This window comes from Falco peregrinus, chromosome 10 (genome assembly GCF_023634155.1).
Source record: "Falco peregrinus isolate bFalPer1 chromosome 10, bFalPer1.pri, whole genome shotgun sequence".
NCBI lineage: Eukaryota > Metazoa > Chordata > Aves > Falconiformes > Falconidae > Falco > Falco peregrinus.
In genome coordinates, this window is record NC_073730.1 from 24,585,662 (window position 1) to 24,610,886 (window position 25,225).

Genomic DNA, 25,225 nt, shown 5'->3' on the forward strand with positions numbered 1-25,225 from the left:
TGCACCTTTAAGCCTCTTCAGCAGTTCAAGTCTGAACAGCAAAGAAAGAATCTGCGACAGAATTACCCTTCTAGAAATAAGTCTCTCCAAAGCCCTGTTCTATATATATAATGCCTTATTTCTGATCTAATTTTACTATTTTCAAATTCTGAAAGTTTATAAATTACTTATAAAAATGGAAGCTTGGAGTAAAAGTCAAACCTGGTGTGTTTCATTGTGTCTAAGATTAGGTGCTGTCTTCTTTCAGTTACAGGGCCAGAGTCTGCTGCTGTTAGAGGTTTTATCTTTGACTCTCTGACAACAGTAGCAAGATTGTACCTACCCAGAAGTAAGCACTCCGCTGAAGTCAGCCCGCTTTAATCTTACCTTCAATCTTGCACAAACAAGGAAACACATTCTTGTGCACCTGCAACAAAAGGAGCCTCAGCCTTCTCGGGGAGTGCCCCTGCTTTCTCTTCACGCACCTTTTAGCACAACAGCTGCAGTGTACTTGAGTGTAACTGGCCTTGCACTTTCCCTGGATTCCTGTTATTTAGGGCTGCAAAAAAACCCGGTGGAATTTCTCTCTTCCCACCAATAAAAACTGCTCCAAGAGGCCAAGACAAATAGCAGATAAGGAAACATATGTAAACGCGTACACTTCACGTAATCTTTATCCGTTCCGTTAGTTTTGTAGCTTCCCCCCGTGGTGCAGGCACCGGGCTGCGAGCGGGCGCGCCTGGCCTGCCTGCATTTCCCGATGGGAACAGAACCCAGAGCAAAAGGTACGCGGGGCACGGCCGGTACCGGGGGGACAGCCGCCCCGCACGGCGCTGGGGCCGGGCTGCAGCCCAGGGGCCGCAGCCCGCAGCAGCCCCACCGCACAGCCGTACCGCGGCCGCCTGCCCAGCCCCACGGGGGTGCTCGCTGCTGCGGTTCCGCTGGGTTTGTCTCGGGAGGCGCCGCCCCGCATGTCTCAGCCAGGTCACGGCTGCTCAGCACGGCCAGGCGCCCGCCGCCGAGCCCCAGGCGGCCGGAAGCGGAAGCGCTGGCCGAAGGCAGGCGGCGTGCGGGCGGTGCAGGCCGGGCACTGTGCGGGTGAGTGCGGCGGGGGGCTCCGTATCTCCACCCGCCGCGGGGAGGACCCTCCCTGGGCCGCCCGATAAGGGGGAGGTGGGCGCGCTGCTGCGCTGTGGGGTGCCTTTGGGGAGACAAAATGTGGAGGGTTAGCTCCCATTTGCAGGGTACTACAAGATTCAGCAGCAGCGATGTCTGTATTTTCGATATTTGCATACTATGCGTATTAATTTAACGCATATTTATGCGTGCTTGGCTGATGAAGGGCTCCTTGCTTTGGATTAAAAACTAGTTGTAACTGTGGGCTGATGTGCAGGTGCAGTTTATGCTTCTCTGGTTATTAATGCGTATTCTCCTGGCCAGACTGCTTACCCTACATTTGAATTACTCAGAGTTTTAGCTCTTTTATATGAAAATGTGGCAATAGGTGGGTATTGTTAAGCCAAACCTACATCATACTTGTCCAGAATTAGTTCATTTCTGTGTTTATTTTTGTCTTTGCCCTCCTAAAAAAAAGGCTTCTAGCTTTTTAGTGAACCCAATAATGGTAGCTAGTAGATACTGTAGTTCTCTTATATCTCCCTTTTAGGGGAAGAATTTGAGAGGGAAGTGTTACTGTATTTTCTTCCAGTGTTTCTTAATTCTGGCATGTTTTTGTTCTCCTAGAGTTTGTACTTTTGCTCTCTGCAACTTTAATATGCAACTGTTACAGGAAGCATAGAAGGTTCTTAGAAAATGTGCTGATGCTAGTTATTGGTTAAACATGTACCTTGTCTTTTGAGCTGTACTGTTGTATTTAAAATGATTGTGTAACATAGTTGTGTAAAGCATACAGTTGCTCACTTATTTGTGTTATAGGCCAATGTGAATCAAAAGCCCTTAAGTCTTTAGTTGTATTGCATGATGTAAGAAGGTGCCTTTATTTGGGCTACTAAATGCAGGTTAAAAGCACCCACTTGCCTATAACTGGCTACAAAATTGCTATGCAAACTTGGAATAGAAAACTGTTAGCATTGTCATTTTGCTTTCTTTGACTCCTGTACCCCAAAAAATAGACTTAAACCCACAGTTTGGCTCACCAGTGATTGCTTTCAGCACCAATACCTGGACTTAATACATCACAGAGCAAATCCAGAGCTGTTAGTTTGTGTTTAACTGCTGTTTTGCACCGAGAGGTGCTGGTCCATTACAATCCTGATAACAAAGACACTGAGGCTCTCTAAATTATAATCTCAAATGCTATTTGTTAGAAGTAATCCTATAAAGAAAGTGGATAATGTTGATAATCTTACATCCCTTCAGCTGGTGGGACCCTGAGTCATGCAACACTGAACAGCCCTCCTGTTGAACAGCTGATTCATGTGCAGCATGCTGTGTAGACCCAGTTCAGAGAAGGGGTTACCCTGTTTTGGTCACTTGAGCTATTAGGGATTCTTTTACAAGAAAACAACCCTATTCATCATTTCTACTGTCAGACAGAAAGGGTGTTCACATGAGAACTTACTGGTTTTTCTGATGGAGGCAAGGACACATGTAGGTGGTGTAATTGTAGGTACCAAGTGTGAGCTACCTGCAGACTCCCCTGTTACAACTAGCTGCTGAGCTTATCCTGCAGCCATGGGTTGTGACCCTGACAACACAGGCCTGAAGGCCATGCTGTACACAAAACACAGCACAAGACAAGCCTGCACTTACTCGGATTGACTATGTGGATCACCAACTCCTTGGTGTACAATGACCTTCAGGTCAGGATCGCTCCAGCTACTCTATTAGGTCTCTCTGTACAGCAAGTACGCTGTTTGGTGTCTGCTGTAAATCTACAAAAATATGGCTTGAGAAGATAAGCAAGAAATAAAAAATATAAACTTTCTGTGTGAATACATCTATCAGCTGGGACTTAATTATCTGATGAAAATGGTAACATGGAAAGGACAGAGCTGTTCTGGGATAGTGTGCTGGGTGAATGCTCTGCTTTGAAAACATCCATTCCTCCTACATAGTCAGCCATTCAGTCAACACTGCATGCTTCCACCCTTAGTTTTTTTTTGTTTTTTTTTTTTTTTTTTAAACAAAGAACATTAATGAGTTTGGACACAGCTGAACTTGGGAAGTAACTTCCTCAGCTTCTGCTGAAATCAGCTAGCCAGTTTTGGGGCTCATCCTGAGTGCAGTTTCTGAGATAGATTGTGAGGATGTTGGAACACACTAGAAAACCTTCCTTTTTGATAAAAATCTGCTACTGTGAGGAGGTTGCTGTTTGCAGCAGCTATAAAGCCAGCAACAGGTAGTGGAAGATCCTGCTGGACTTCTGTTCTGTTGAATTTCACAGGGAAAATGCTCAGATATCACAGTGCTAAAGCATGAGAGGGAAGCACAGGCTCAAAGTGACAATTGACTTTACATAATGTTTTTTCATTCTCCCTTTAGTAATGGAAGAACACTACTGTGAATTTGTGCGAAATCAGGTGTATGACATGTTCTATAATAGCAATGCTAGCTGTTGCATGTTGTTTGCACTTGAAATGCATCTTATGCAAGAGTTGAGCTCTTAGTTTCAAATTTCTATCAGAGTCCACATGCAGTTTTTGACAGCATGGGAACAAGGAATCTTTCAGCTCTTTAAAAGGTAGGTGTCCCTTTTTGAATGAGCAGGGAGACAGAAAAGAGCAGGAAGACGAAGTTATTTTGGGATTCAAAACACACGAATACGTAAGGACCTACTGCATGCATCACTTTGCACACAGCTATTTCTAGTTCTATGTCAGAGTGATAAAAAATTATATACATACCACTTTTACTTGATCTGTGTACTGAGGTGTTATTTCCTAGTGTCCACCTTTGAAGGTGCCTCAATTTTGTCCTCTGCTAGAACTGACCTCACATCAGAGAGGGTTTTTTTTAGTGTTTGGAAAAAAAAAATAAAAGTAGCCTTCTAATTTGGTAGCATTTGCCTGTTGCAGGTATATAACAATTCATAAACAGTTTTGCTTGTTGCACAGGAAGTCAAAATGTTTCTGATTTTCTTCACAGTGCCAGACAGTCTTGATAATGAGCTGTGGTTCAGCTCTGAGTTGGTGAAAATTGGGATTCAAGGGTGACAAAGCATGTATCTAGCATAAAAAGATGGGATGGATCCTCCAGCAGTGGTCTTTGCAGTATTATGTTTTTATTTTTTGGGTTTTTTTCTGGGCTATGCCTTCATAAATGCCTTTACCATTCACTCCTAATCAAAACCCTGCCTGTATCAGGTCTGCACCAGCTGTTTCTGACAAAGTGTGTTTATCCCCAGCTGCAGCAGTAATTAGAGCTTGGTTCCTGAGCTAGCTGGTAAAAGAGAAAAACTTAGTGTAGCAGTCCTATGCAATTACTGTACACTGAGGGCGGACAAACATCTCTTACTCCCTTCTGCCTCATCAATGCATACTGCTGATTGAAAAGAAAACACCACAATGTTTTCACTTGAGCTTCTCTTTTAATAATATGTTATTGCAGGATGCTTCTTTTTGTACTTGCTAACTCTGAGAAATCTTAAACCTGTGCATTGTAAAGGAGAAAAGAGAATTAGAAGGAAGAGGAGAAAATGGGCTTCTTTTCTAGTGTCTCCAGGGTAGCTGTTAATCTCTTATACGGGTAAAAACTGTAAAGAGCCTACCTCATCTTTATTCTAGCATGACGCGGACCTCTGTGATCTTACATACTTGGTTTTGCATAGAAAAGGTAAATTGTTGCAACTTACTGAATTGCTGCAAAACTCGCTTTGTTCTTGTTCTTCTTTAGGCAAAAATGTCTGCAGCATGCAACTTCATTGCACTCCACACTGGGCAGAAGATGCCTCTCATAGGACTGGGAACTTGGAAAAGTGACCGTGGCCAAGTAAGCAAAGAACAATACAATATTGTGCTCTCAACTAGTGTTTGTGTTTTGTGCACTTTTTTTGAAGAAGCTGGATCTGAGGCCTGGATTCTTCACTTGCGTGATTTTAGTCTTACATCCATTGAAGTCAGTGGAATGTATGTATGTATTTCCATGACTAAGACTTTAAGGCACAAAAGCAGCACCAGCAGATCCCTTAATACTTGTTAACCCAGGCCTCAGGCAGTGGTGCCCTGGGAGATGGAGCTAGAAAGAGACCAATGAGGAGGGTGAGACAGGGAGAATGCTGTACCTATGTTATGGTGCCTGACTCTTCCACTAGTAAATCCTCAGGCTCCCAGTTTGACCAGACATCCCTCTGGATTGGGGTGATGACTCAGCTGAAAGCATTATTTTGGCAGGCAAGAGCTCTAGTTGTTCTTGTAATAAGTCCTGTTCCAGCAGTCAGCAAGAAAACAAAGAACCTGCTTGGGTCATTCTGCTTTTAGACTAAGAAGACTAATGTGTCATTAGACATTCACTGTGCTTCTAAATGCAGTGAGTTGGCAAACACCACACTGGGAGATGATTCTGTGTGTTACTAGAAACTGTCTGTGGGAATGTTTGCATGCTATGGACTGCTTGCTTAGTATAATACGTCTCCCCCTTGTCTGTCTTTTCCTTTCTGTTTCATTTATTTAAAAGAAAAATTCTTGGGGGAAGAGATCGCACATACTTGCTGTGAAAGGCAATGTCCATCACTTGGTGGAATTCTTAGTTGCTATTGTTGTTTATAATGCCTTTTGCATTATGTGTACCTTTGCATGTCTGCGCAGTAAATGTTGCGTCTCTTGCCACTACACTTGTGTTAGCTTCATGATGATTTTTGGAGGATGTCAGATGGCGTTGTGCCCAAGACTGAGAGGGAAAGTTAAAACCTGTCTCAAGATGTTGTGCTATTCTCCCGTGCAGAGGAATATGTGGGAAACAAGCTATAAAAATGAAATCTATTCAGAACCATTTTATTGTTGGTCTTCCTGTCCAAACAGCTGTCGGGACAGTGGATCTGTTGGGAATAGGAGCTGTGCTAATGTGGAACCTGAGTTGGTGAGAGAGCTCAGTCAACCTCGTAAATGAGGACAAGGGTAGATGTTCAGCTCTGTCACTTCAAACATCAGCTGATAGCTGAATTAAGCTTATTGACATGCAGGGACTTAATGGATGAATTTCTGCACACCCAAAACAGTTAAATGTACATTATCTAAAACAAATGCCTGAAATTAAGCAAAATAGGAATGCATTATTTTGTGCACTGACTGTTCTGAGGAAAGTGTGGTCTTATAAAAGAACCAGGAAAAATCCTGCTTCTGCATAGTTTAAACCTAATTCAGATGGATTTTGGCATAGTAAGCAGCACTTCTAGCAGCTGAACCCCACATGGGATGCAGCCATCTTCTCTGGGATCCCATGGAAGTCATTGGGCATCACTTCTTTGGAATACCTACTGTCTTCAAAGACTTACTCCTAGAATATACTGAAGAAAAAAACCTAGAAACTGCAGTGAAAATGGCCAGAGTTACAGAAGCTGCTGATACTTCTATGGAATACAAAAATTCCTGTTTATGGCTTGAAAATTCAGAAGCATAGCAGCAATTTGGCAGAGTGTCCAAATGATTTAGCCTTTAAAGGACATGATGTCATTCAGGGAGAGTAACTGTAATTATGAATTAAAGACTAAGGGCCAAAAACCTAGAGGAGCAGAAGAATTATCATTGCTTATATTTAATCTAGCTGTTTCCCACGTAGAGGCTATTTATTGAACGCTCTTTTGTGCAAGGGCTGCATTAGAAGCAAGAGTGGATGGCTTTTAAATTATTTCAGGTGAATATTTTGTAGATTGTAATTATTTTCCTCGCTGAGCTGCTTTACAGTCTTGACTTAACTCTTGAGTAATTTCTTTATTATTGCTGTTACTATTCCTGATGCTAAATGAGTCTTGACTTTGTAGGCAGATCTTGGCAGTCGAATGCGAAGGCATCATTGCAGCCCTAGTTTTCTAGACAGTAGGAATTGAGGAGGGGAATTATTGGAAGACTGTAGGGTTTAGATGCTATAAAATAATTGGATGTTGTCTGTCTTAAGCGATCAAATGCTAGAAGAGAAATTTGGTTTGCACGTTACCATAGGAACATGGTGGTGGGCTATTGAACAGAAGGGAACACAGTACAGAAGCTTATGAACTGGCAACATGAAATGAGTTCAAAGAGAAGTCCATTCAGACAAGAACATCAAGAATATTAGTAGCATGATTTTTTAATACTGGAGTTTGATTATCTGTAATCCTTTAATGCTTTGTTCTCTTCTTTCAAGTGGTCCATGCTTTCAACCTGGAGGATTGATCCCCACCTGATGAACAGTCTGACCTGCTGTGGCAGAGGCTGATTCTGTGGGGAAGAGAGACATGGGGCTTAGGAAAGTTGTATTTCTGTGTGAAACTTCAAGAAAGCTGAAGAGGAAATGCATACCTCAGAAAACCAGTCAGACTGGGTGTCTTGTGACAGAATTGCAGCTATGGAGGAGACTTCTTGGTTCCTGGAAAAGTTTGTTAGGCAATACAGGGAATCCTGGTTACGTGCACAAAAATTTACTATGCTGGTATATGCGAAGGGGCTTGAATTCAACGTCTGATGGACAGGAGGCAAAACTTCTGTTTAAGGAACATCAGCTCTTAAATTGGCATTAATTATGTGGTGGTCCGAGTTCCTTTTCAGCCAATTTTTGTACAGTATGTACAAACTGTGATAGAGCAACATTTATGGTCTGGTCATATTGCATCAAGAGTATCATGTGGACTGATGATCTGTTGGTTTTTTTCCCCCCTACTTCCTGTCAGCAAACGTACTTGGACTGCTAGAATGTGACAACTTTGCAGGAAGCAGGGGAGGCTGTTGGAGCCTTTTCTTTCCAAGTATTATTGACTGGAACTGTTAGAGTGAGAAGCCTCTTCATAATGACACAAGGCTGTGCAGAAGAGGCTCCCTAGTCACATTATATTTCCAAGCAACACAGAGTTCAAGAGGGTTTTTTAGTTTTTCACCTTGTGATGGACAATTTGAAGAACTAGAAATCTAGTAATGGATATTGTAATGAATTGGGACTTACAGATTCTGCTTCTGAATCTGCTACTGACTTTTAGCAATATTGTGTTTCCTCCATCTTCAAAAACAAAAGAGGGTGGATAGGAAGGCCAGGTCCCTTGCTAGGATGTATAAACAGGAGTGTAGGTCCTAGGACTTTGCTATACAATGAAGGAGAGTAAGGCTTCAGTTGCAATATAATGTCTGTTTTGGTGCAAACCACTTCAAGAAAAGCATGAACCAGCTGACGAGACAGCAGCAACAGTGATGCAGGGTTTAGGGAAGGTGAGTTGCCATGAAAGATGGAAGCGCTTACAGGTAGATGGTCAAGAGAGGTTTGAGAAGAGGTATGCTGCTGCTTTCCAAATGTGCAAAAAGCCCTCATAAAGGGGAAGTGAGCTATGGATTTCATGTCTGTGAGGACATCACCAAGGTGGCATCAGGGCAATCTTGGTTAGACATCTAAAAGGCTTTGAACATAAAGATACCTAAGCATTGGAATAGACTGCCTGTCACTTACAAGAATGGTTTTGGCAAATGTGTGTTGGAGTGGTTTAGGCTTAGTTGGCCCTGCTGTGGGGTATGAAGATAGACTACATGATGTCTCAAGATCCTTTCAGACCTACTTTCTACAGTTAGATGATGCTAGGTTGGGGAGTCACACTTAGGCTGTGTGACTCAACTTGCCTAATGCAAAACTGAACTCTAAAGGCTCCTTCCATAGCAGTATTGATAGGCTAAACTAAAGAACATATAGAAAGTTTGACGGCTCCTTTGGCTATTGTAACACATCCATATGCATATGAATCTCCAACTGCTTTTGTTGTCTTCCTCTCTTCCCCTCTCTCTCTCTCTCTCTTTGTCCTCTGCCCCCCAGGAAATACATGTACCTGACTGAATATAATCTCAAAAATACAAAACTTTCTGTTAAAACAAAGTACTCTTCTTACATTTACATATTAATTCTTTTCCCCTCCAGAAATGCTTTTTTTGCACATTATCTCGTGATCCTTTGCCTTTTGAGTGGAACAGGAACTCTCAGTTCACATTGGAATGTCTGAGTGAGCTGAGAGTAGTTTACACAGATACAGATTTTGCCCAAATCCAAACTTTATTTAAATGACCAGTTGCAGGTTTTCAGTGCTAGAAATTTATCAAAACGCACTGATATGGAAATACAGCCTCCTGTGTATTGCTTTGCAGAGACGTGTTTGGAGTGCCTTATCCCTAGTTTTCTGCAAGTGGCGCCTACTTTCATTTTATGGCAAATTTTGTGCCTGTGTGCATTAAAATAAATTATTATCCTGATAGAGGAAATGGAGGATTAGTACAGACAAAGAACACTGCTTTTTTTCCCCTCATTTCTGCTTCAGCTCCACAACTCTTCACCTTTTTGGAGGGTGGATATTGAGTCTTAAAAGCTTTTAATATGTCTCAAGTAATTTCAGAATTACCATGACCTTGACTTTGTAGTGACCTTCTGTGGAATGTCTTTGTCAAGGTGAAACAAGGACTGTAAATACCATCCTGCTAGAGAAAGGAAGAGCTTACTTCAGTGCTGTAATGTAAGTGCTTTGTGATTCTGGCTAAGGAAAACTGGTCTACATTCTGGTTTTCCTGTCAAAATGCCAAAGAATGCGGTCAGAATATCCTGTGTCTGCCTTTACTCTGCAGTTCTTGACAAGAAAAACAAATCAAACCTACTAGTAGAAGAGAGATCTTTTCTACATTTGATTTCCCCCTTGTCTTTCTGTAGTATCTGAAAGCAGAACTGTATATGTCTTTAATTGTTGTTAACTAATATCAGCTTTAAAAGGGAAAATGCTAGTACTTTGCTTAAGTTGAAAGAAATCAAACTCTCCCTAGCTTTTGTGGACACGTTTTTAAATCTCTTGATGAGAGATGTAATCTCTATAAATACATTAGGACCCTATTGCATCAAGCCTTACACACAGAGTAATTGACTATCTCCCACCATCTTGAGAGACAAGTCAGTGAAGAGTAATGTATAGAAATCCCTGTAAAGCTAAGCTGTACTTTTACTGTAGCACTTCACGTGGGTAGATGTAATGGAGAACGTGTGCTTACTGTCCATTGAAAGTTAAATGAAATAGATCTTACTTAATGCACATCAGCCTAACAGCAGATGATGACTACATTGGAATCTGTAGTAATTCTTGGTTCTTGCACAATCTGTTATTAAAAATCTTTATTCAAAATCTATTTATGAATCCTCGAAAAGATGCCATTCTGTGTTTCCATCTTCGGTTTCTAGTTTTGCTCCATATCTGAGGCCCACATGTGGAAATGTTTTGCGCTTGTGCTTCACTGGAGCTTTCAAAAGGAGAACCAGATTCAAAGTATCATGCTTTGGTTCTCAACCATTCTGATGCACATGGAGCAAGGGATGTGTTGCTGTTGGCAACACCTTCCATGTCAGCAATGTGGAAAGCAAAATGCCAAGTTGTGAGCATCATCAGGAGATTCCCTGCAGGCCATGGGTCAATATTCAGCAGTATAGTGACTTTCATTGTCATGCAATCAGTGGGAATGAGGCATGAAGGAAAAATGTGCCATAAACCAGCATTATCTTGGAAATTAAGTGTGAGCAACTGAACGAAACTCAAGCTCTGGCAATTCTGGAGTTAGAAACCAGGCTCTTCCTGTACTGGGAGAGAAGAAGTATCTTCCAGGTTTGACTGACAGTGATTTGTTTGTAATTACTGAAAGTTTGTCTTCCTAAGCTAGGATTTATTTGAAAACTGTTTCTTAAAGCTCATTTTACATTTAAGAAGGGTAACAACTGTAGTTAAGAATGAATCCCTGTTCTGTCTAGTGAGTTCTTGCATGCTTGACCTGTGCACAGTCTGTTTTCTTGTTACTCTTGGAGCATCTGCTAGCAATTAGGTCTTCACTCCTAGAGGCTGTGCCACAGAAGACCATATCCTGCTCTGAGTCTCGTGACCTTACATAGCTCTGTACTTTGTGGGTATTCCTCACTAGGTCCCTAACTTTTTAAATATTTTTTTCCCCAGTGATATGTCCCTTTTCACTGATGGCATTGGGTAATCTGCTTTTGGTTACAGGTGAAAGAAGCAGTGAAATACGCCCTAAGTGTGGGTTATCGCCACATAGATTGCGCAGCAGCTTACAGCAATGAAGGGGAGATTGGTGAGGCTTTCCAGGAATGCTTTGGGCCCAACAAGGTAAAAACACAAGAATCACCCAGCTGGCTGTGTGTTGTATCAAAATGTACAGCTGTGACCTGAAAGTAGACGGCAAAGTTAACATTTGTGGCTTTTCCTGTGGCATGAAAGAGGGCTGTCTCTCCTCATGTATCCATACTGGCTGTCAGGAGGAGAAAAGATTGTCAGGATTATTTGCACGGAAGCTACAGAAAATGCTGTGCGCTTTTTTTTTTTTTCTGTTTTGTTTTGTTTTTTTTTTAATTTCTCTGCCTAACCTTTCCCCTTGCAAAGTATCTGATCTGGGTGTTCAAAAATTGGAGGTTCCCAGAATCAGTGGTTAAAATTTAAAATATTTGCCATGATTTATATGAAGAGTTACTCTAGTTTGCCAGTCTAGAATAGCGTGCAATGGTGGGTAGCCACAGCAACTTCAGTGACTGTGGGTTTTTTGGTTATAGATACAATATGAGCGAGTAAATACATACCTGTTTTCCTTTTTTCTTTTTTTTTTTTAAACCGTGATTACGTTTGAAGGCTTGGTGTGACTCAAGGACCTGCACCTGAGGATCCATGGCCTAAATATTATGTAATGTGACAGGCATTCTTATGGATGACCCGAGGTGGAATCTTAAATTCATCCCCTTGCTCTTGTTGGCCCAAGGGGCCGGAAGGATTACCTGTACATCCTCAGAGCCCATGGAAAGAAAGTTCTTACTTTCCTGCTGCTCTTGCCTTGGCTTTGGGGCAATCTCTTGGTTATGTGATTAGCTTGAGAGAGGTTGTTTTCAGCTTGCCCCAGGGATTCCTTCCTACGAGGTATGGTCACTAATAGAGGGAAGCATAGGACTCTTATTCAGTTCATGTCAGCTAGCTAACTTCAAAGTAGAATTTTTAAAACACCTTTCTCTTTGAACACAACAGCCATATATGAAACACAAAAATAACAGAATGATTGGAGGAGAGAAACTGAGGAATTAATCATTCCAGCTTCTGTAAAATGCAGACTTGAGTGCAATCTGGTCACTTGTAAGACAGTGAGAAGTGCCCTCTGATGGTGTTCTGTGCTTCAGTTTGCCAAGTATGATCTCCCTTTTGCATTTTATGCTTTCTAGTTAACCGACTTTCTGTTTAATTTCTGGGTCTTACTCTTCCAATACAGGGTACAGGGCACTCAGTTCCTAGTGCATTCTTTCCAGAACCTAGAAACTCAAGTGCAGAGGTTTGGGGAAACTTCTTCTGTTTGTTTTCCCACGCTTTTTCCATGAGAAGCATTCTTGGTTTATAACATGTGATGAATGTAGTAAGTTAGCTGGTTGTGCCTAGATTATGTGAACTGTTAAACAGAAAATACAAAATTTACATATGAATAAACGAAGTAATCTTTCTTTTGGCCACATCACACTTAGGAGTGGCTTTAACCCTTGCATTGGAAAATTTGGAAAAGCTTGTGTGCATGAAGAGGATTGTTTTGTTTTTCAGAACTTCTAATAAATTACTAAGTATTTGGTGTATTTTAGGACTTCCCAGTGTGTGTATTTCTCTTGCTTTTCTCCATCCGGTATATTTTTGAAAGGTTTACATTTTAGGTTCTATGTGTTAACCTTTTTTATTAAAAAAAAACCCCAAACTTAAATTGTTCTCTTTGTTTTAAGGCTAGTTGGGAAATTGCTGCAATTCTTTTTCTGAACTTGTTCCAGTAAATTATGCTCTCCTCCCTTTCTTAAAGGTTGTTAAAAGGGAGGACCTGTTTGTAACATCAAAGCTGTGGAATACTAAGCACCACCCAGAAGATGTAGAGCCAGCAGTAAGGAAAACACTTGGAGATTTGAAACTGGATTACCTGGACCTGTACCTCATGCACTGGCCTCATGCCTTTGAGTAAGTTCTACATGGAAAGGGCACAGAATGCAGAAACCACAGTTTTACATGAGTGGCTGGTGTTATATCCTGAGGACCTTCTTGCTGAGCTGTGAATATTTTCCTGTATATACTGCCTGCAAGATGTTTTTCAGTGTGGCTAATATAGTGTAGTCCTATGGACTGTCATATAGACGCTCTTTTCTACCCATAGCCTGTACACTTAGTCATATTTGGTCCATTCATTCATAGAAACAATTGTTCAAATTTAATTCTTCTTTGAATTTCAGTTGGGTGGGAATTTGTTTAGTTAGATTTGTAGCATGTCTAAACACACAGTAGAAGAGACAAAACTGTTTTTGTGTAGAAGTATTGTAAGTAGAAAAGGGATAATTGTTCTCATTATTTAGCAACGATGAGGCTGGAAATGTAAGTATTAAGTCTTTATTTAAAATCTTTAAGCAGTTACTTATTTTTTTTAATAGTGAGCACATCTAGGTAATGGGATTAGGATCACTAAACTTCTGACAGTTTGGCATGGGTGCCGGAGTTAGGTAACTGAAAGTAGCCTAACTGGGAAAAAGTAATGAAGCTTTATGGCACCAGTTTCCATATTGAAGCTTGCTATCTTATACTAGCGGAAAATTTGGCTTGCTGTGAGGTAAAATCTTTGTTGCGTTTAAAATGTATTAGAAGTTTAAAAGAGTCTATTGTCTTCCTCTAGGGATTGGGGAAGTGTGGCAGCTATTCTTGCTTGTGCCATTGACCAATATGGTAACCTTGAGGAAATACTGAAACTGCTTTGTGCCTAGTTTCACTTATCTGTAAAATGAGAATTAAGTGCTTTGTAAAGAAGACAAACACATTTCACAATGGTTTTCAACTGTACTGGAGTGGTTGAGCACAGTCAGTATCATGGTGGCATCTGTGTGAGGCAGAAATGAAAATGACTTATGACACTTTAGTTGCAGTAATTCTACAATTTGAGGAAATACATATTGAGAAAGTTTCCAGTTAAGTGCTAAATGCGCTTGTCCTACAACCCCATTAGAAGCAGAGTTCTTTGCTTTATTTTCTTGTAGATGTGGAAGCAGTCATTCCGCCCCCCTCCCATCCCTACAATCAGTGAAAAGGCAGGTGGGGAATAAATCTCCTGACCAGATGTTTGCATGGAGACTTCACTCAACAGGGGAAACCCTGTTAGTTAAGGAGCTTCTGTCTGTTCGGCTAATCTGAGAATGTTTTTTTTTCCCCTTTTTGTCATATGAACTGAATTTTACAAAGCATACAACACTAACAGTAAGAGGACAGATGCTCAAAGCATAAACGTATTCCTCAGCATAACAGAATGAGGAAGTGTTTTCAACTAGAGCTGGTTTGGAGGAAGCACTGTTAAAAATTCCCCCTGTTGTGAAACAGGTTTGTTTTCCAGTTGATTGAAAAAAAACCCTTAAACATTGCTTTAATAACACATAACACATAATGATGTATATTGAGATATTACTAATATTTGAATTTGCCTGATGTTGTGGAAACTATTGACAAAACTGACATTCTAATAAAGCAGTTTCATGTTTTCTCATTGGAAACTGTTCACTCTCCAGTTTTGCATTAGCTCTACTTCAATGGTTTTAATGCATGGTTATCTATAATGCCTGTTATATTGGGAAACTGAGCAAACATGTTACTTACACAGAAATTAAAATAGACTTCTGGATGAAAATCACAGTGCCTTTAGGTCTTGAAAATTAAACTTACTTGGTATACCACTCAACATAGGAGGCTGCTTTTCTCCGTTGGGAGCTCATAAAGCTTTCAGTTACTTTTGATTCTAGATTTATCAATGACATGAATAAGAACCATCTCCCCTTGTCCCCAGCTGCTGCCATCTCTCACACTGGTCACTGCTTAGCTAGAGCAATGTAAGGCAGTCCCTGAGACCTGAGCTTGCAGAGTCCTGCAGTGGTTACGGAGCTGCACTCTTCCAGTGGAATTGCTTGTACCCCTCCAAGCATGGACTGCTCAGACGCCAGTCATAGCCCTTTGGCAGTGTGGTAGTGTCACCTGGCATAACCACGTTCTTTGTGTGTGTTTTGGGGTTCTTTTTAAACTCTGTTTTTTAATGGGTTGGTATGACAAACTGGAAACCTATCAGCCCAACCTATCAGCAGCACGTTCATGTTAAGACTTCTGTGAGAATCTGTGCTTGTATTGAGTACTGACACGGTTACTCTGTAATTCAGAGGGAGCGGGAAGGCCAGTGTACTTTGAGTACAGTCTCTCCTAGACAGCTCTTAAATCAAGATCCCTTTGGTAGCAGCTCCAGACAGGCTATGAAGAATATCAGTCCTCTCTCAAAAACAAATTGGAAAACCAAAGCTGCCCTCTGAGTTTCTGCTCTCTAAATCAGCTGTTTTGCTAGGATCCAAGTTGGCAAAAAGCTGCTGCTGTGTATACAGCGGCTTATCAGTTCTGTGTAGTCATACCGTATAGGTAAGTAGTTCAAAGTGCTGTATAACAAGTTTACATAGGAAAGACTGTATGTGAAATAATTTCTTACAGGTTAAGTCAGCAAAATGGAATTCAACAGAAAAATTCTGTTTGTATTCTATCCTGCAAACTATGTATAAGCTTTTAAGAATACTTTGAGAAAGGTTTATTTTACTGAACTAACATAATATAAATAATGTGGTATATGTACTTACATTTTTACCTTCGATGCTGTAGACGAGGGGACAATCTCTTCCCAAAGAATCCTGATAACACAATGCGTTATGATTACACTGATTACAAGGATACCTGGAAAGCTATGGAGAAGCTGGTAGAAAAAGGTCTTGTGAAAGCCATTGGGCTGTCAAACTTCAACAGTCGTCAGATTGATGATGTACTAAGTGTGGCTACTGTCAAACCAGCTGTGCTGCAGGTAAGATGAATAAAGGAGAGGATGAATACCTTGCCTGTTTGTCCATAAGACTGAAGAATTTGCAAACCAATGCTATGTGTTTAGCACAAAGGGTGCAGCTTTTTATGTACAGGAAAAAATATGGCAGCTCTGCAGGCATAGGGACATAGAAGCAGTCTCTGCAGGCAGATCAGTTTGTTGGGGAGGAGGCCTGTAGCCATTTTTTGTGGCCATTTATACCTGCTTAGTTGAACAGGTCTGTAGAAGAGTTCATCTTCCCTGTGAGGAACAGTTTAGTCTATAAGAAAGAACGGTTGTGAGGGAGTAACTTGAATCCTCTTTGTAGAGAGCTTCCTTGGTCGTTGGATGATCTGTTTGGTACATAGGGAAAATCCAACACTCTAAACTTCGGCAATCTGTTCTCCTTTTCCTGTAAACTTAACCTACCAGACACTTTTTCATTCTCCTGGTGGTAAATTATCCTCTTAAGGTTAACTTACTTAACTTAAACCTTATCCTTATAAGGTTTTCCAGAATCTGGAATGGCCTCCTGTGTTGTGTTTGGTTCTGCTGTGCTTTTGGCTTCCTGTTTGTTTAGAGTTTTGTGTTGATACCTGTTCTCCAGCCACTCATTGTGGGTCATTTTAATAGGTAGAATGCCATCCTTACCTAGCTCAGAACGAGCTGATAGCTCACTGCCAGAAACGAGGACTGGTTGTCACTGCCTACAGTCCCCTTGGTTCTCCAGATCGCATGTGGAAACACCCAGATGAGCCTGTGCTTTTAGAAGAACCTGGGATCAAAAAACTGGCAGAAAAATACAGCAAGTCACCCGCCCAGATCATCCTCAGGTACAGAATGACTGTGAGAGAGGGTGGCATTTGGGGCTCAACCTTAAAGAAAGCAAAACACGCAAGCTAGAAGGAATCTACTTAAAGTGCATGTTTTTCTGCAGTGGTAGGGAGTTAGAATCACAGGGAGTGCCAAAAGCAAACCCCATTTTGTGCTTGTTTTACAGGGTTGGTAGAGTTGGTCCTGCTTTAGGACAGGTGGACAGACTAGAACAGAGGGGTCCGTTCAGGGCCTGGATGCATGCCTGGGACAGTTCACTACCTTTTCTGCTGTGAAACAGCAGCAGGACAATTAAGGCAGCAGTGTGCCACACCTGAGTGCCACTTACTTGAATTTGCATGTGGCCAGTTCCTTGCAGCCTTGAATGCTTGCTGTGGCATTCAGGTGGGCTCCTGGGAAGTGGGGCTGAGGAAGGGACTTCCTCCTTTGCACTGAAGAACTGTTTGCTGGGGTTTTTTTCATACAGCAAAAGCCAGCTATTGGATACTGGGAAACAAGATGATTGAGTGGTATCCAGAATGAGACCAGCACCCTGTAAAGTAAAACTGGATTTCTGTCCTCATTTTTTGTTTAGCTTTGTATCTATCAATATCACTGACACAATCTTGGGCAGCAGCAGGTTACCCTGCCAGCTGAGCATGTTCAAGATTTTGTGCTCAAGCCACTAGAGAGGCACTTGAGGGATCTGGGTTTTCTTTTAGTTTCTCAGTGATTGTCATGTTAGAACTTGCATAAAATGCTTAAGTAAATTCTTCTGTTTCTTGGGTTTCTAGCTTAAAGCACCTGAGACTTGCTTGCTTGTTCAAAGGCATGAACATCTTGCTCTCATTGATTAGTCTAGTGGCTACTGTCTTGCTTGAGCTTGGACATGCTAGGTCCTAACACAATACGGTGCTGTGTCAACCCTCTTCTGGGTATTTTTATTTCACATAGAAACATAAGTGGCATCTCTGTTGCCACAAATTATTACTCAACCGAAATAAATATCGTGGTTCGTGGGCTGCACAAACAGAAAATCCCTCTTCTCTTGACAGATGGCAAGTGCAGCGTAAAGTGGTTGCCATTCCCAAGAGTGTCACTCCTGCTCGCATTCAGCAGAATCTCCAGGTAAGTTTAAATGGAGGAAAGAAGTTTCAGCAATGCCCTTTCATGTGAGTAATGTACTTCCAGGGCAACAGGCTGAGGCACTTGGTTCATACTTGTTCGTCAGGGTATGCACACACTTGGGAGGGTAGAAATTTCTGGAAAATGTACTTGTTATGTTTTAAGCAACTAAGTGTGTGAGCGTACATCTGTGCACATGCATAGTCTTGTTACCAAAAGGTAAAGAACGTACTTTGTAGAAGTCTAAATGGAAAATCTTTACTGAAATTCATCTGATATATGATTTTATTGAACAAGGGAGTCTTCTAATTATGTCAGTGGTTCTTCTTTATGAATAATAGTTGCTTTAGCCTGCAAGTGAGGGCTGGTGAATATTTCTGCAGCAAACTGCCATTCTAATGACGCTGAATTAATAAGGGTGGTTCACTTCTGCTCTGAGGTAGAGACAGTTCTCTTTAGAAATTATTTGAAAACTCTGGTTTGAAATAGTCTTGAAGGGAGGTCTCTGAATTACCTCCTGCGATCTTTTTTCAGCCCTTAATCATACAGGTTGGCTGGTTACGTACTTGTTTTTAAGTTAGGAGTTGTTTCTCTGTTACTCCTGTTAAACCAAATGCTGCCATCTAGTATACTGATAGAAATCTTAAGAAATTCCAGTAGTCTCTGCAGTTACTCAAGGTTTGGACATACGTGGGAACAGAATATTGATTGAATAGGCAGCACTTACTTGGAGGAACAGTCCCACTGCTTTTTGCTTTTGTGGAAGAGAGCTATGCAGTATGAGCACCTCAGACTTTAAACCTTTGTTTTGGTGTTTTTTATAAAATGGGTTTCATTGCAACTTCACAACCGGAAGCCAAACTAATGGTAACCTATGGTTATTTAATAAAGCCTCTTGTTTTTGTTCTCAGGTGTTTGATTTCAGCCTCACAGAAGAGGAGATGAGCCACATTGGAAGTCTGAATAAAAACTGGCGTTACATTGTGCCAATGATTACGGTAAATTTCTCATGTTTCTAATAGTTTTCATTATGTGCATGTGGCCACATCTTTGGGTTTTTGCAGTTTTCTTTCTTTTACTGCCCTCATCAGAACTACTTACTTGCAAGAACACTACATGGCATTCCTCTAGAAGTACTCCTTTTTCCAACTATTCTCATCTAATTTATGGTATAAACTTAAGATCAGTGAAGACTCAGGATGCTGTTAGTTCTCCACTTCCATCCTGGAAGTCGCATACGGGAATCTGTCCACTCCCCTCCACTGGATGTCCCTCCTTTCTGAGTCTGTTGGAATGACCTTCCTGCAATGTAGGGAGTTTGGGTTAGGCTGTTGTATTTTTCTTCCCAAATCCATTAGCTGCAGCATCTTTTAGTATCAGTAGTTTACTCTGCCACATGAAACCTCATCTCATGTACCAGCAGATGCGATTCTGTTATTAGAGAAACTAATGCCTTGTAAATGTTGAAGTCATCCTCTTAGTCTTTCTTTTCTTATATTAAAGGAGCTGACATGTTCCTTTCCCTTCACTGAAAAAAAAAAAAAGTCAGTGCCTTGTTGTCTTCTGTCTTCATAGTGTTCCTCATTTCCTACTGTCCTGCTTCTGACAGGAAGCTGACAGAGAGCTGTTGCCAGCCCCTGGTGCAACACCAACCAACATGTGGCAACAGTGCTACAACAAGTGTGAAGTGATTTATCCCTTCTCTGTCATACAGTACACGGCATAGATACAGTAGGTGTCTCTGCAAATTCGGAAGCTGTCAAGCATACCCTTGCCTCTTCAGAGTTTGTCTGCCTGTAAATTATTCTTCAATAGTCAGTGGCTACTGGCTATAGTTTTTTTCTTTGGGGAAAGCATTTCTCCAGGATTTGTTATTGAATGGTTTTTGACTACTTGAGAGTGTGTCAGTGACTAGTCTGAGTAAGGAAACAGAAGTTGTGAACGTGTGGTGAATGGCTGTCTCATATCAAGGGTAGATACTTGTTCCAGCTTTCACTGTTTGTTCTGTTGGGGCTTAGGAGATCTTCAAAGCCACCATGCTTTTAACTTTATGGTTGCTTCAGAATGTGTGCATAAATATAAACGCCCACATCGCTGCAACCAAAATTATCCTTGTGTTTATGGATCACGAGTCTGTACACCGAAGTGCAAGCTTAGCTGCTGAATTGTGTGAATGTGGTAGTGACAAGCACACCTGCTGCTGACAGTATGTTTCTTTCAAGTGTTTTGCTACTCATGCTGCAAACAAAGTTGTTTTATTAATGAAACTGCAAAATACATTAGAATATAGCCTGGCTTGGATGAGCTGAGGATAATTGATGTGCTTTTGTTACTTGGGAGACCTGATCAGATTACAGTGATTCACAAAGGAGAGATGAAATACAGTTCAAAGTGCTAGCCCATCCAACTAGAAAAAGGGTGAATGTGATGCAGCTGGGCTTCAAAGATACTGCCATATTGTCAGATAGAGACAGAAAGAAGCAAGATGGGAATTAAAATACGACTCTGTAGCTGTAAGATCTCTAGTGGAACCTGTTGTCTCCTGCCCATCCCTTCTGGGCTTATTGGAAAGAATTTTCATCAACTGTGAATTAAAATTCCTGTCTAACCTTTCATGCCTATCTCCTCTATGAATCTAACTTACATTGTCTAGATTTCAAAGTGTGATATGGCAGTGGTATCAGAGCTCCTATCATAACTGATGAGACCATTTCCCCTTGCCTTATTTTACTGATATGTCACCACAAGTTCTTACAGTTGTGCCACTCTTCTCCACATTGTATTTTGTAAAGCCTGAGGAGAGGCTATTACATTGTCTACATACGATTTAGGTTGCTTTATGTGTTAACAGTTCATTGTCTGAATAGAGGTTGGAAACGGCCTTGCACCAGCCTGAAATCCAAACTTTTGGAAACATGTAATTGACCAGGGAATATACTTAAGTGAAACTTGAATGACTAGCAAGCCAGGAGAGGAAGGTGATGGTGTTGTACACATGATGATCTGCCTATTTTTGATAGTTAGCTACCACTGACTTGCAGTGTGTTCACTGCTGATTTTACCTCCCCCCCTTTCCTCAAATTCCTGGGGTAGACTGGAATCAGTTGTGTGAGACATTGCTTCTGGCAGCTGCTGTCTTGGCATGCTGTGAACAAGAATGCTTACCTGAAGAGCTGTTCTGTGTAGTGAAGTATGCAGAGGGAAGAAACTGGGGGGAAAAATGAGGAATATACATTTTAGAAACACAAGGAAGTTGTTGGCTCTCGAGAATATAAGGAAACCTGAAAATACAATGATACTTTTGTCCACAGTTTAAGAATTGCCTTCAGTTAAGGGCTTTATTTCAGCTTTAATCTGAGCATCAGTCAAATGTTAAACCTTAACATCTTCGTTTTCTGCTCTGTGGTGCCCTCAAGTGACTAATTTCGCACTTCAGTAGTCACTGTAAACAATTCATTACTGGGGATTCCAGTTGTTGCTTTGAAATGCAGGTTTTATACTGGAAGCTAAGAGGGACTTGCTGGTGGACACTTGGTTTGAAAGTCCCTGTGGGTTCCTTCTGCCCCTGTAACATTTTGAGTGATCTTTAAACGTCATTTATGCATACAAAAATCATTTATTTATCTTAACATAACTTCTGTTTAGTCATTAGTGGCCTAAATTAGGTTTTAGCTGAATTGTGCTCGTCTGTCACCCAGGGTGGTATGTATGTCTTTACCAATGCTGCACCTGAACTTCCCCAGACATTACTGGTGAGGAATGAGGTTTTATCTCGGCTCCTCAGAAGCTGAGGGTGTTGCAGTGGACTTAATGCAACTAGAAGTGTAACTTGTGCATCTGAATGCTTAGAGGTGGGATGTAGGCACTGAGATTTCTGCATGGCTACGTCTGTTTTCGTGCCAGCCTGATCCTCTGTTTCCTTATCTGTGAATAGTGGTTTCAGTATTCCCATTGTATGGCTGGAGAAGCTTGTCTTCTGTGGAAATGTTAAACAAAAAGTGCTATGAAGGAGTTCAGTGACACTATTAAGCTTCAGTAGATGACCCTGAACAAGTTCTTCAATGTATTTCATCTTATCCATCTGTAAAATCGGCAGCCCAGCAACTCTCTATCATGGGAACCTGGGCAAAAAGCTTCAACTCCAGTAAAGTGTTTTGAAGTGTGTGTGTTACACCACTTACTCAACAGCTACAAGGCAAAAGGCTTTTAACTATTCTTAATTTAATTCTTCACGTCTCAGCAGCTTGAAAGACTCTAGCTCTAGGCTATAGAATTCTATCTCCTTTTTAAATTAGTTTTTAAATTTGTCTTTCAAGAAAACTAAGAGGACTCTGGAGTAGAGGGAACAGCTCTTGCTTAAGCTGAAGAAGATACTCCCTGATGTTTGGAATGTGAAGGTTTAGAAATCTAAACCATGCAGAATTTGAAATGGAGAGTAAGAAACAGATTTTTATCTTCCTGACTTGAGTCTGTTTACTTTGCAGGTGAATGGAAAACTAGTAGCAAGAGATGCTGGACACCCCCATTACCCTTTCAATGATCCCTATTAACTACTAGAAAATAAGGTGTTAGAGTAACATGCTCCTCTGCATGCCCTTCCACAAAATAATTGTTGCCACAATCTGTCAAAAACCCTGTCCAAATAAAACCTTCCTTCCTGAGTAGGTTTGCTTACAATGTACTGCTTCTAATTGACCTCCTTTCTGGACATACTGTAGCTTCCATGTCAAAGTTTGTGGATTTATTACAATGACTGCAAGCTTGCTCCTGGAAGCATCAAATATTTTGGAGATTAGATAAAAAGGTGGGGAATCTAAATCAAGTTCCAAACATGTCATTATCAAGCTAGGGCTATATTTTGGGTTTACTGCCCGTGAAACAGTTTTGAAAGCTTCAGTTATTACCATGAAGGAAAAAAAAAAAAAAAAAGGTGAAGGCATGAAAACATTTTAAGACTAAACAACTGCTCAGCCATCAACTTTGATACATCAGAATTGATATTTTTTATACAGGAACAAAGTGAAAAGTGCTACAGTTGCACTATGTCCATTCATTAAAACCCAAGTAACCAGCCTTGCCCAGTGCTTTTTATCCACCTCAGAGTACTTGCGGGACTTAGAATTCTCTATTTTCTTTTAATTTGTCTGTAGATTTAAGGAGAATAAATGCATAACCTGGAGCAGGCCTTCAGGCAAATCCTTTCTGTTGCTTGTCACATGGATAGGTTTCAGCTCTGACAGTAGCTCTGATTGTCCTAACACAAAAGCTTGGAGAACTTTTTAGCAAGTCTTGTAAAAAAAATCCTGTTTTTCCTGTAAAGTTGCCTGGTGTCTCTTTACCAAAGATGACCAGTTTGAGTACTGGAAGGTCACAAAATTAGTTCCTGACTATGCAGTAAGAGCAAAGGCCTGTCAGAGGGCCCCTACCACGTAACGTTCTGTTTTTGACTGCTGCCTGGGTTGATGCTTGGGAGAGCTGGTCCTGTCTCCTCTTCTACCACTGACCTGCTGGTAAAACTGGGCAAGCAATTTACCTTTCCTGTGCCTCTGTCTTCCCACTTGCCATGTCTGTCTGTTACTCCCTGGCAGGGACAAATTTACTGAATGCTGATATGCTGTTGAGAGGACTGGAACTCTAGCTGTTTTATTTTGTTTCAGTCTCATAATGAATTGTCTAAGCCATCCAAGTACAAAGGGCATCAGGCGTTGGTACCTACTGGTGCTCTGATGGTGATACCTTCTGTGGCCTTAGCAAAGTTAACACTTTATTTTGATTTTCTCTACCTGTAAAATAGGTTTAATGCGCAAATGCCTTGCTGCGGACAGGGTAGCAAGGCAGAGTTTCTAAAAGCCTCTCAGAGTTAAAACAAAGGAACTCTTTCAGATCTGTGGATGCCATTCAGAGACGGTCATAGGCATGATTCCGTGTTTGCTGCTGGATAAAGAAAGTTTAACTGACTGTTAAGTGAGATAAAGAACACTTATTTTTCCTGTAGCAATAACAAACATAGAATTAGAAGAATAATCCTCTGTATTCAAATAGTGCAAAAATTGAAGAATTGAATTCTTTTAGTTTTGATAACCTCGTTTACAGTAGGTCTATGGCAAAACTATGTTCATCTCAAGCATGGTGCCTCCTCAAGTATTTCCTGCCCTGGGCCTCACAGCATGCAGCTGAACTGGAACAAACCTGTTTATTGCTCTTTGTAATCCTTATGTAAAATTTAAAGAACTTCTGTTCCTCAGGAGAGTGTTTCCTAATTCCTGCTGAATGCACCTCAGTGGAGAAAGCCATTACAGCTCAGTTAGGATTCTTTTACTAGAGTGGACCTTTCCTTCTAAGGGAAATTAAATCCCTGTTGGTTTCAAACCAAGCACGGGTGACTTTGAATACAGTTCTTACTGCAGATCAGTAGGGAAGCAATTTTACTTTGAAGGTGCTATGTAGAATTGTAACAGCAGTCATCCTGCCAAGGAAAGTGGCTTTGTTGCATGTATTTCCACTTGCACGTTTGCGTGTCTTAAATAAATACTGTACTCTGTGTATGACTTTTGAGACTTTTTCGCCACACACACACACCCTCCCTGCTTGCAAATGTCAGGGCCCTAATTAACTTTTTTTCTAGTTACTTCTCTGATCAGGAGTAAGTAGGCAGAGGGAACTCCCAAGAAAAGGAGATTAATCCTCTGTCTCCATTAAACCTGCAATTCCCGGCAGTGTGACTGCATGGGGTAATGTGGTGCAGTTGAAGCTGGTGAGCTTTTATCTTGAAATACCCCGGGGAAAATGCGCCCCCCGGGCCACCCCCAGCTGCTCTGCTGTCACGGCTGCAGCAGCCATGGCTGCCTTGTCTGGGCCGTTGCATGTGCCGGGGGAAGAGCAAAGCAGCTGCCTGAGCCCAGCCGGAGCCATGGAGAGGCTGGGGCTGGACGTGGCGACACGGCGCCGGTGCGGGGGTGCCGGTGCCCCCCGAGGCGTGCGGCACAGAAACCCGAGCCCGGCCAAGCGCGGGCTGGCGATGCCGCTGGCCGTGCGCCATGTTAGCGACCGCCCGCCCTGGCTACGGAGCGGGAGGCTCCGCGGGGCGGGGGCAGGCCCGGGCTCCGAGCAGGCGCTCGCTTCGCCCTCCCCGCGGCCCGAGGCCTGCGCCGGGGCGCGAACCTTCCCCCGCCTCCGGGGCAGGCCCTTCTCCCCGCGGGCAGCCCCCACGGCACGGCCGCCCTGCCCCGGGGCCCGCCCAGCCCGGCGTGCGGAGCGCAGTGCGGGCCCGGCGGGGC

General features: G+C 41.9%; 1 protein-coding gene across 1 annotated transcript; it reads left to right on the forward strand.

Annotated features, from left to right (window-relative positions):
• The first annotated feature begins 944 nt into the window (after positions 1-944).
• On the forward strand, positions 945-24,493 carry AKR1A1 (aldo-keto reductase family 1 member A1). Its single transcript, XM_005238404.4, has 9 exons — positions 945-1,077; positions 4,834-4,929; positions 11,132-11,251; positions 12,960-13,111; positions 15,818-16,013; positions 16,644-16,843; positions 17,879-17,951; positions 18,860-18,946; positions 22,433-24,493. Exons 2-9 carry the CDS (start codon positions 4,840-4,842, stop codon positions 22,496-22,498), a joined length of 984 nt encoding a protein of 327 aa, XP_005238461.1. The 5' UTR covers positions 945-1,077; positions 4,834-4,839; the 3' UTR covers positions 22,499-24,493.
• Positions 24,494-25,225: the final 732 nt, after the last annotated feature.

Bases quoted from the DNA above. Each gene is read 5' to 3' on its own strand.
- AKR1A1 (XM_005238404.4), top strand. From the start codon at position 4,840: ATGTCTGCAGCATGCAACTTCATTGCACTCCACACTGGGCAGAAGATG. The intron at 13,112-15,817 runs GTAAGTTCTACA...TCGATGCTGTAG, and splicing joins CACTGGCCTCATGCCTTTGA to ACGAGGGGACAATCTCTTCC. The intron at 17,952-18,859 runs GTAAGTTTAAAT...TTTTGTTCTCAG, and splicing joins GCATTCAGCAGAATCTCCAG to GTGTTTGATTTCAGCCTCAC.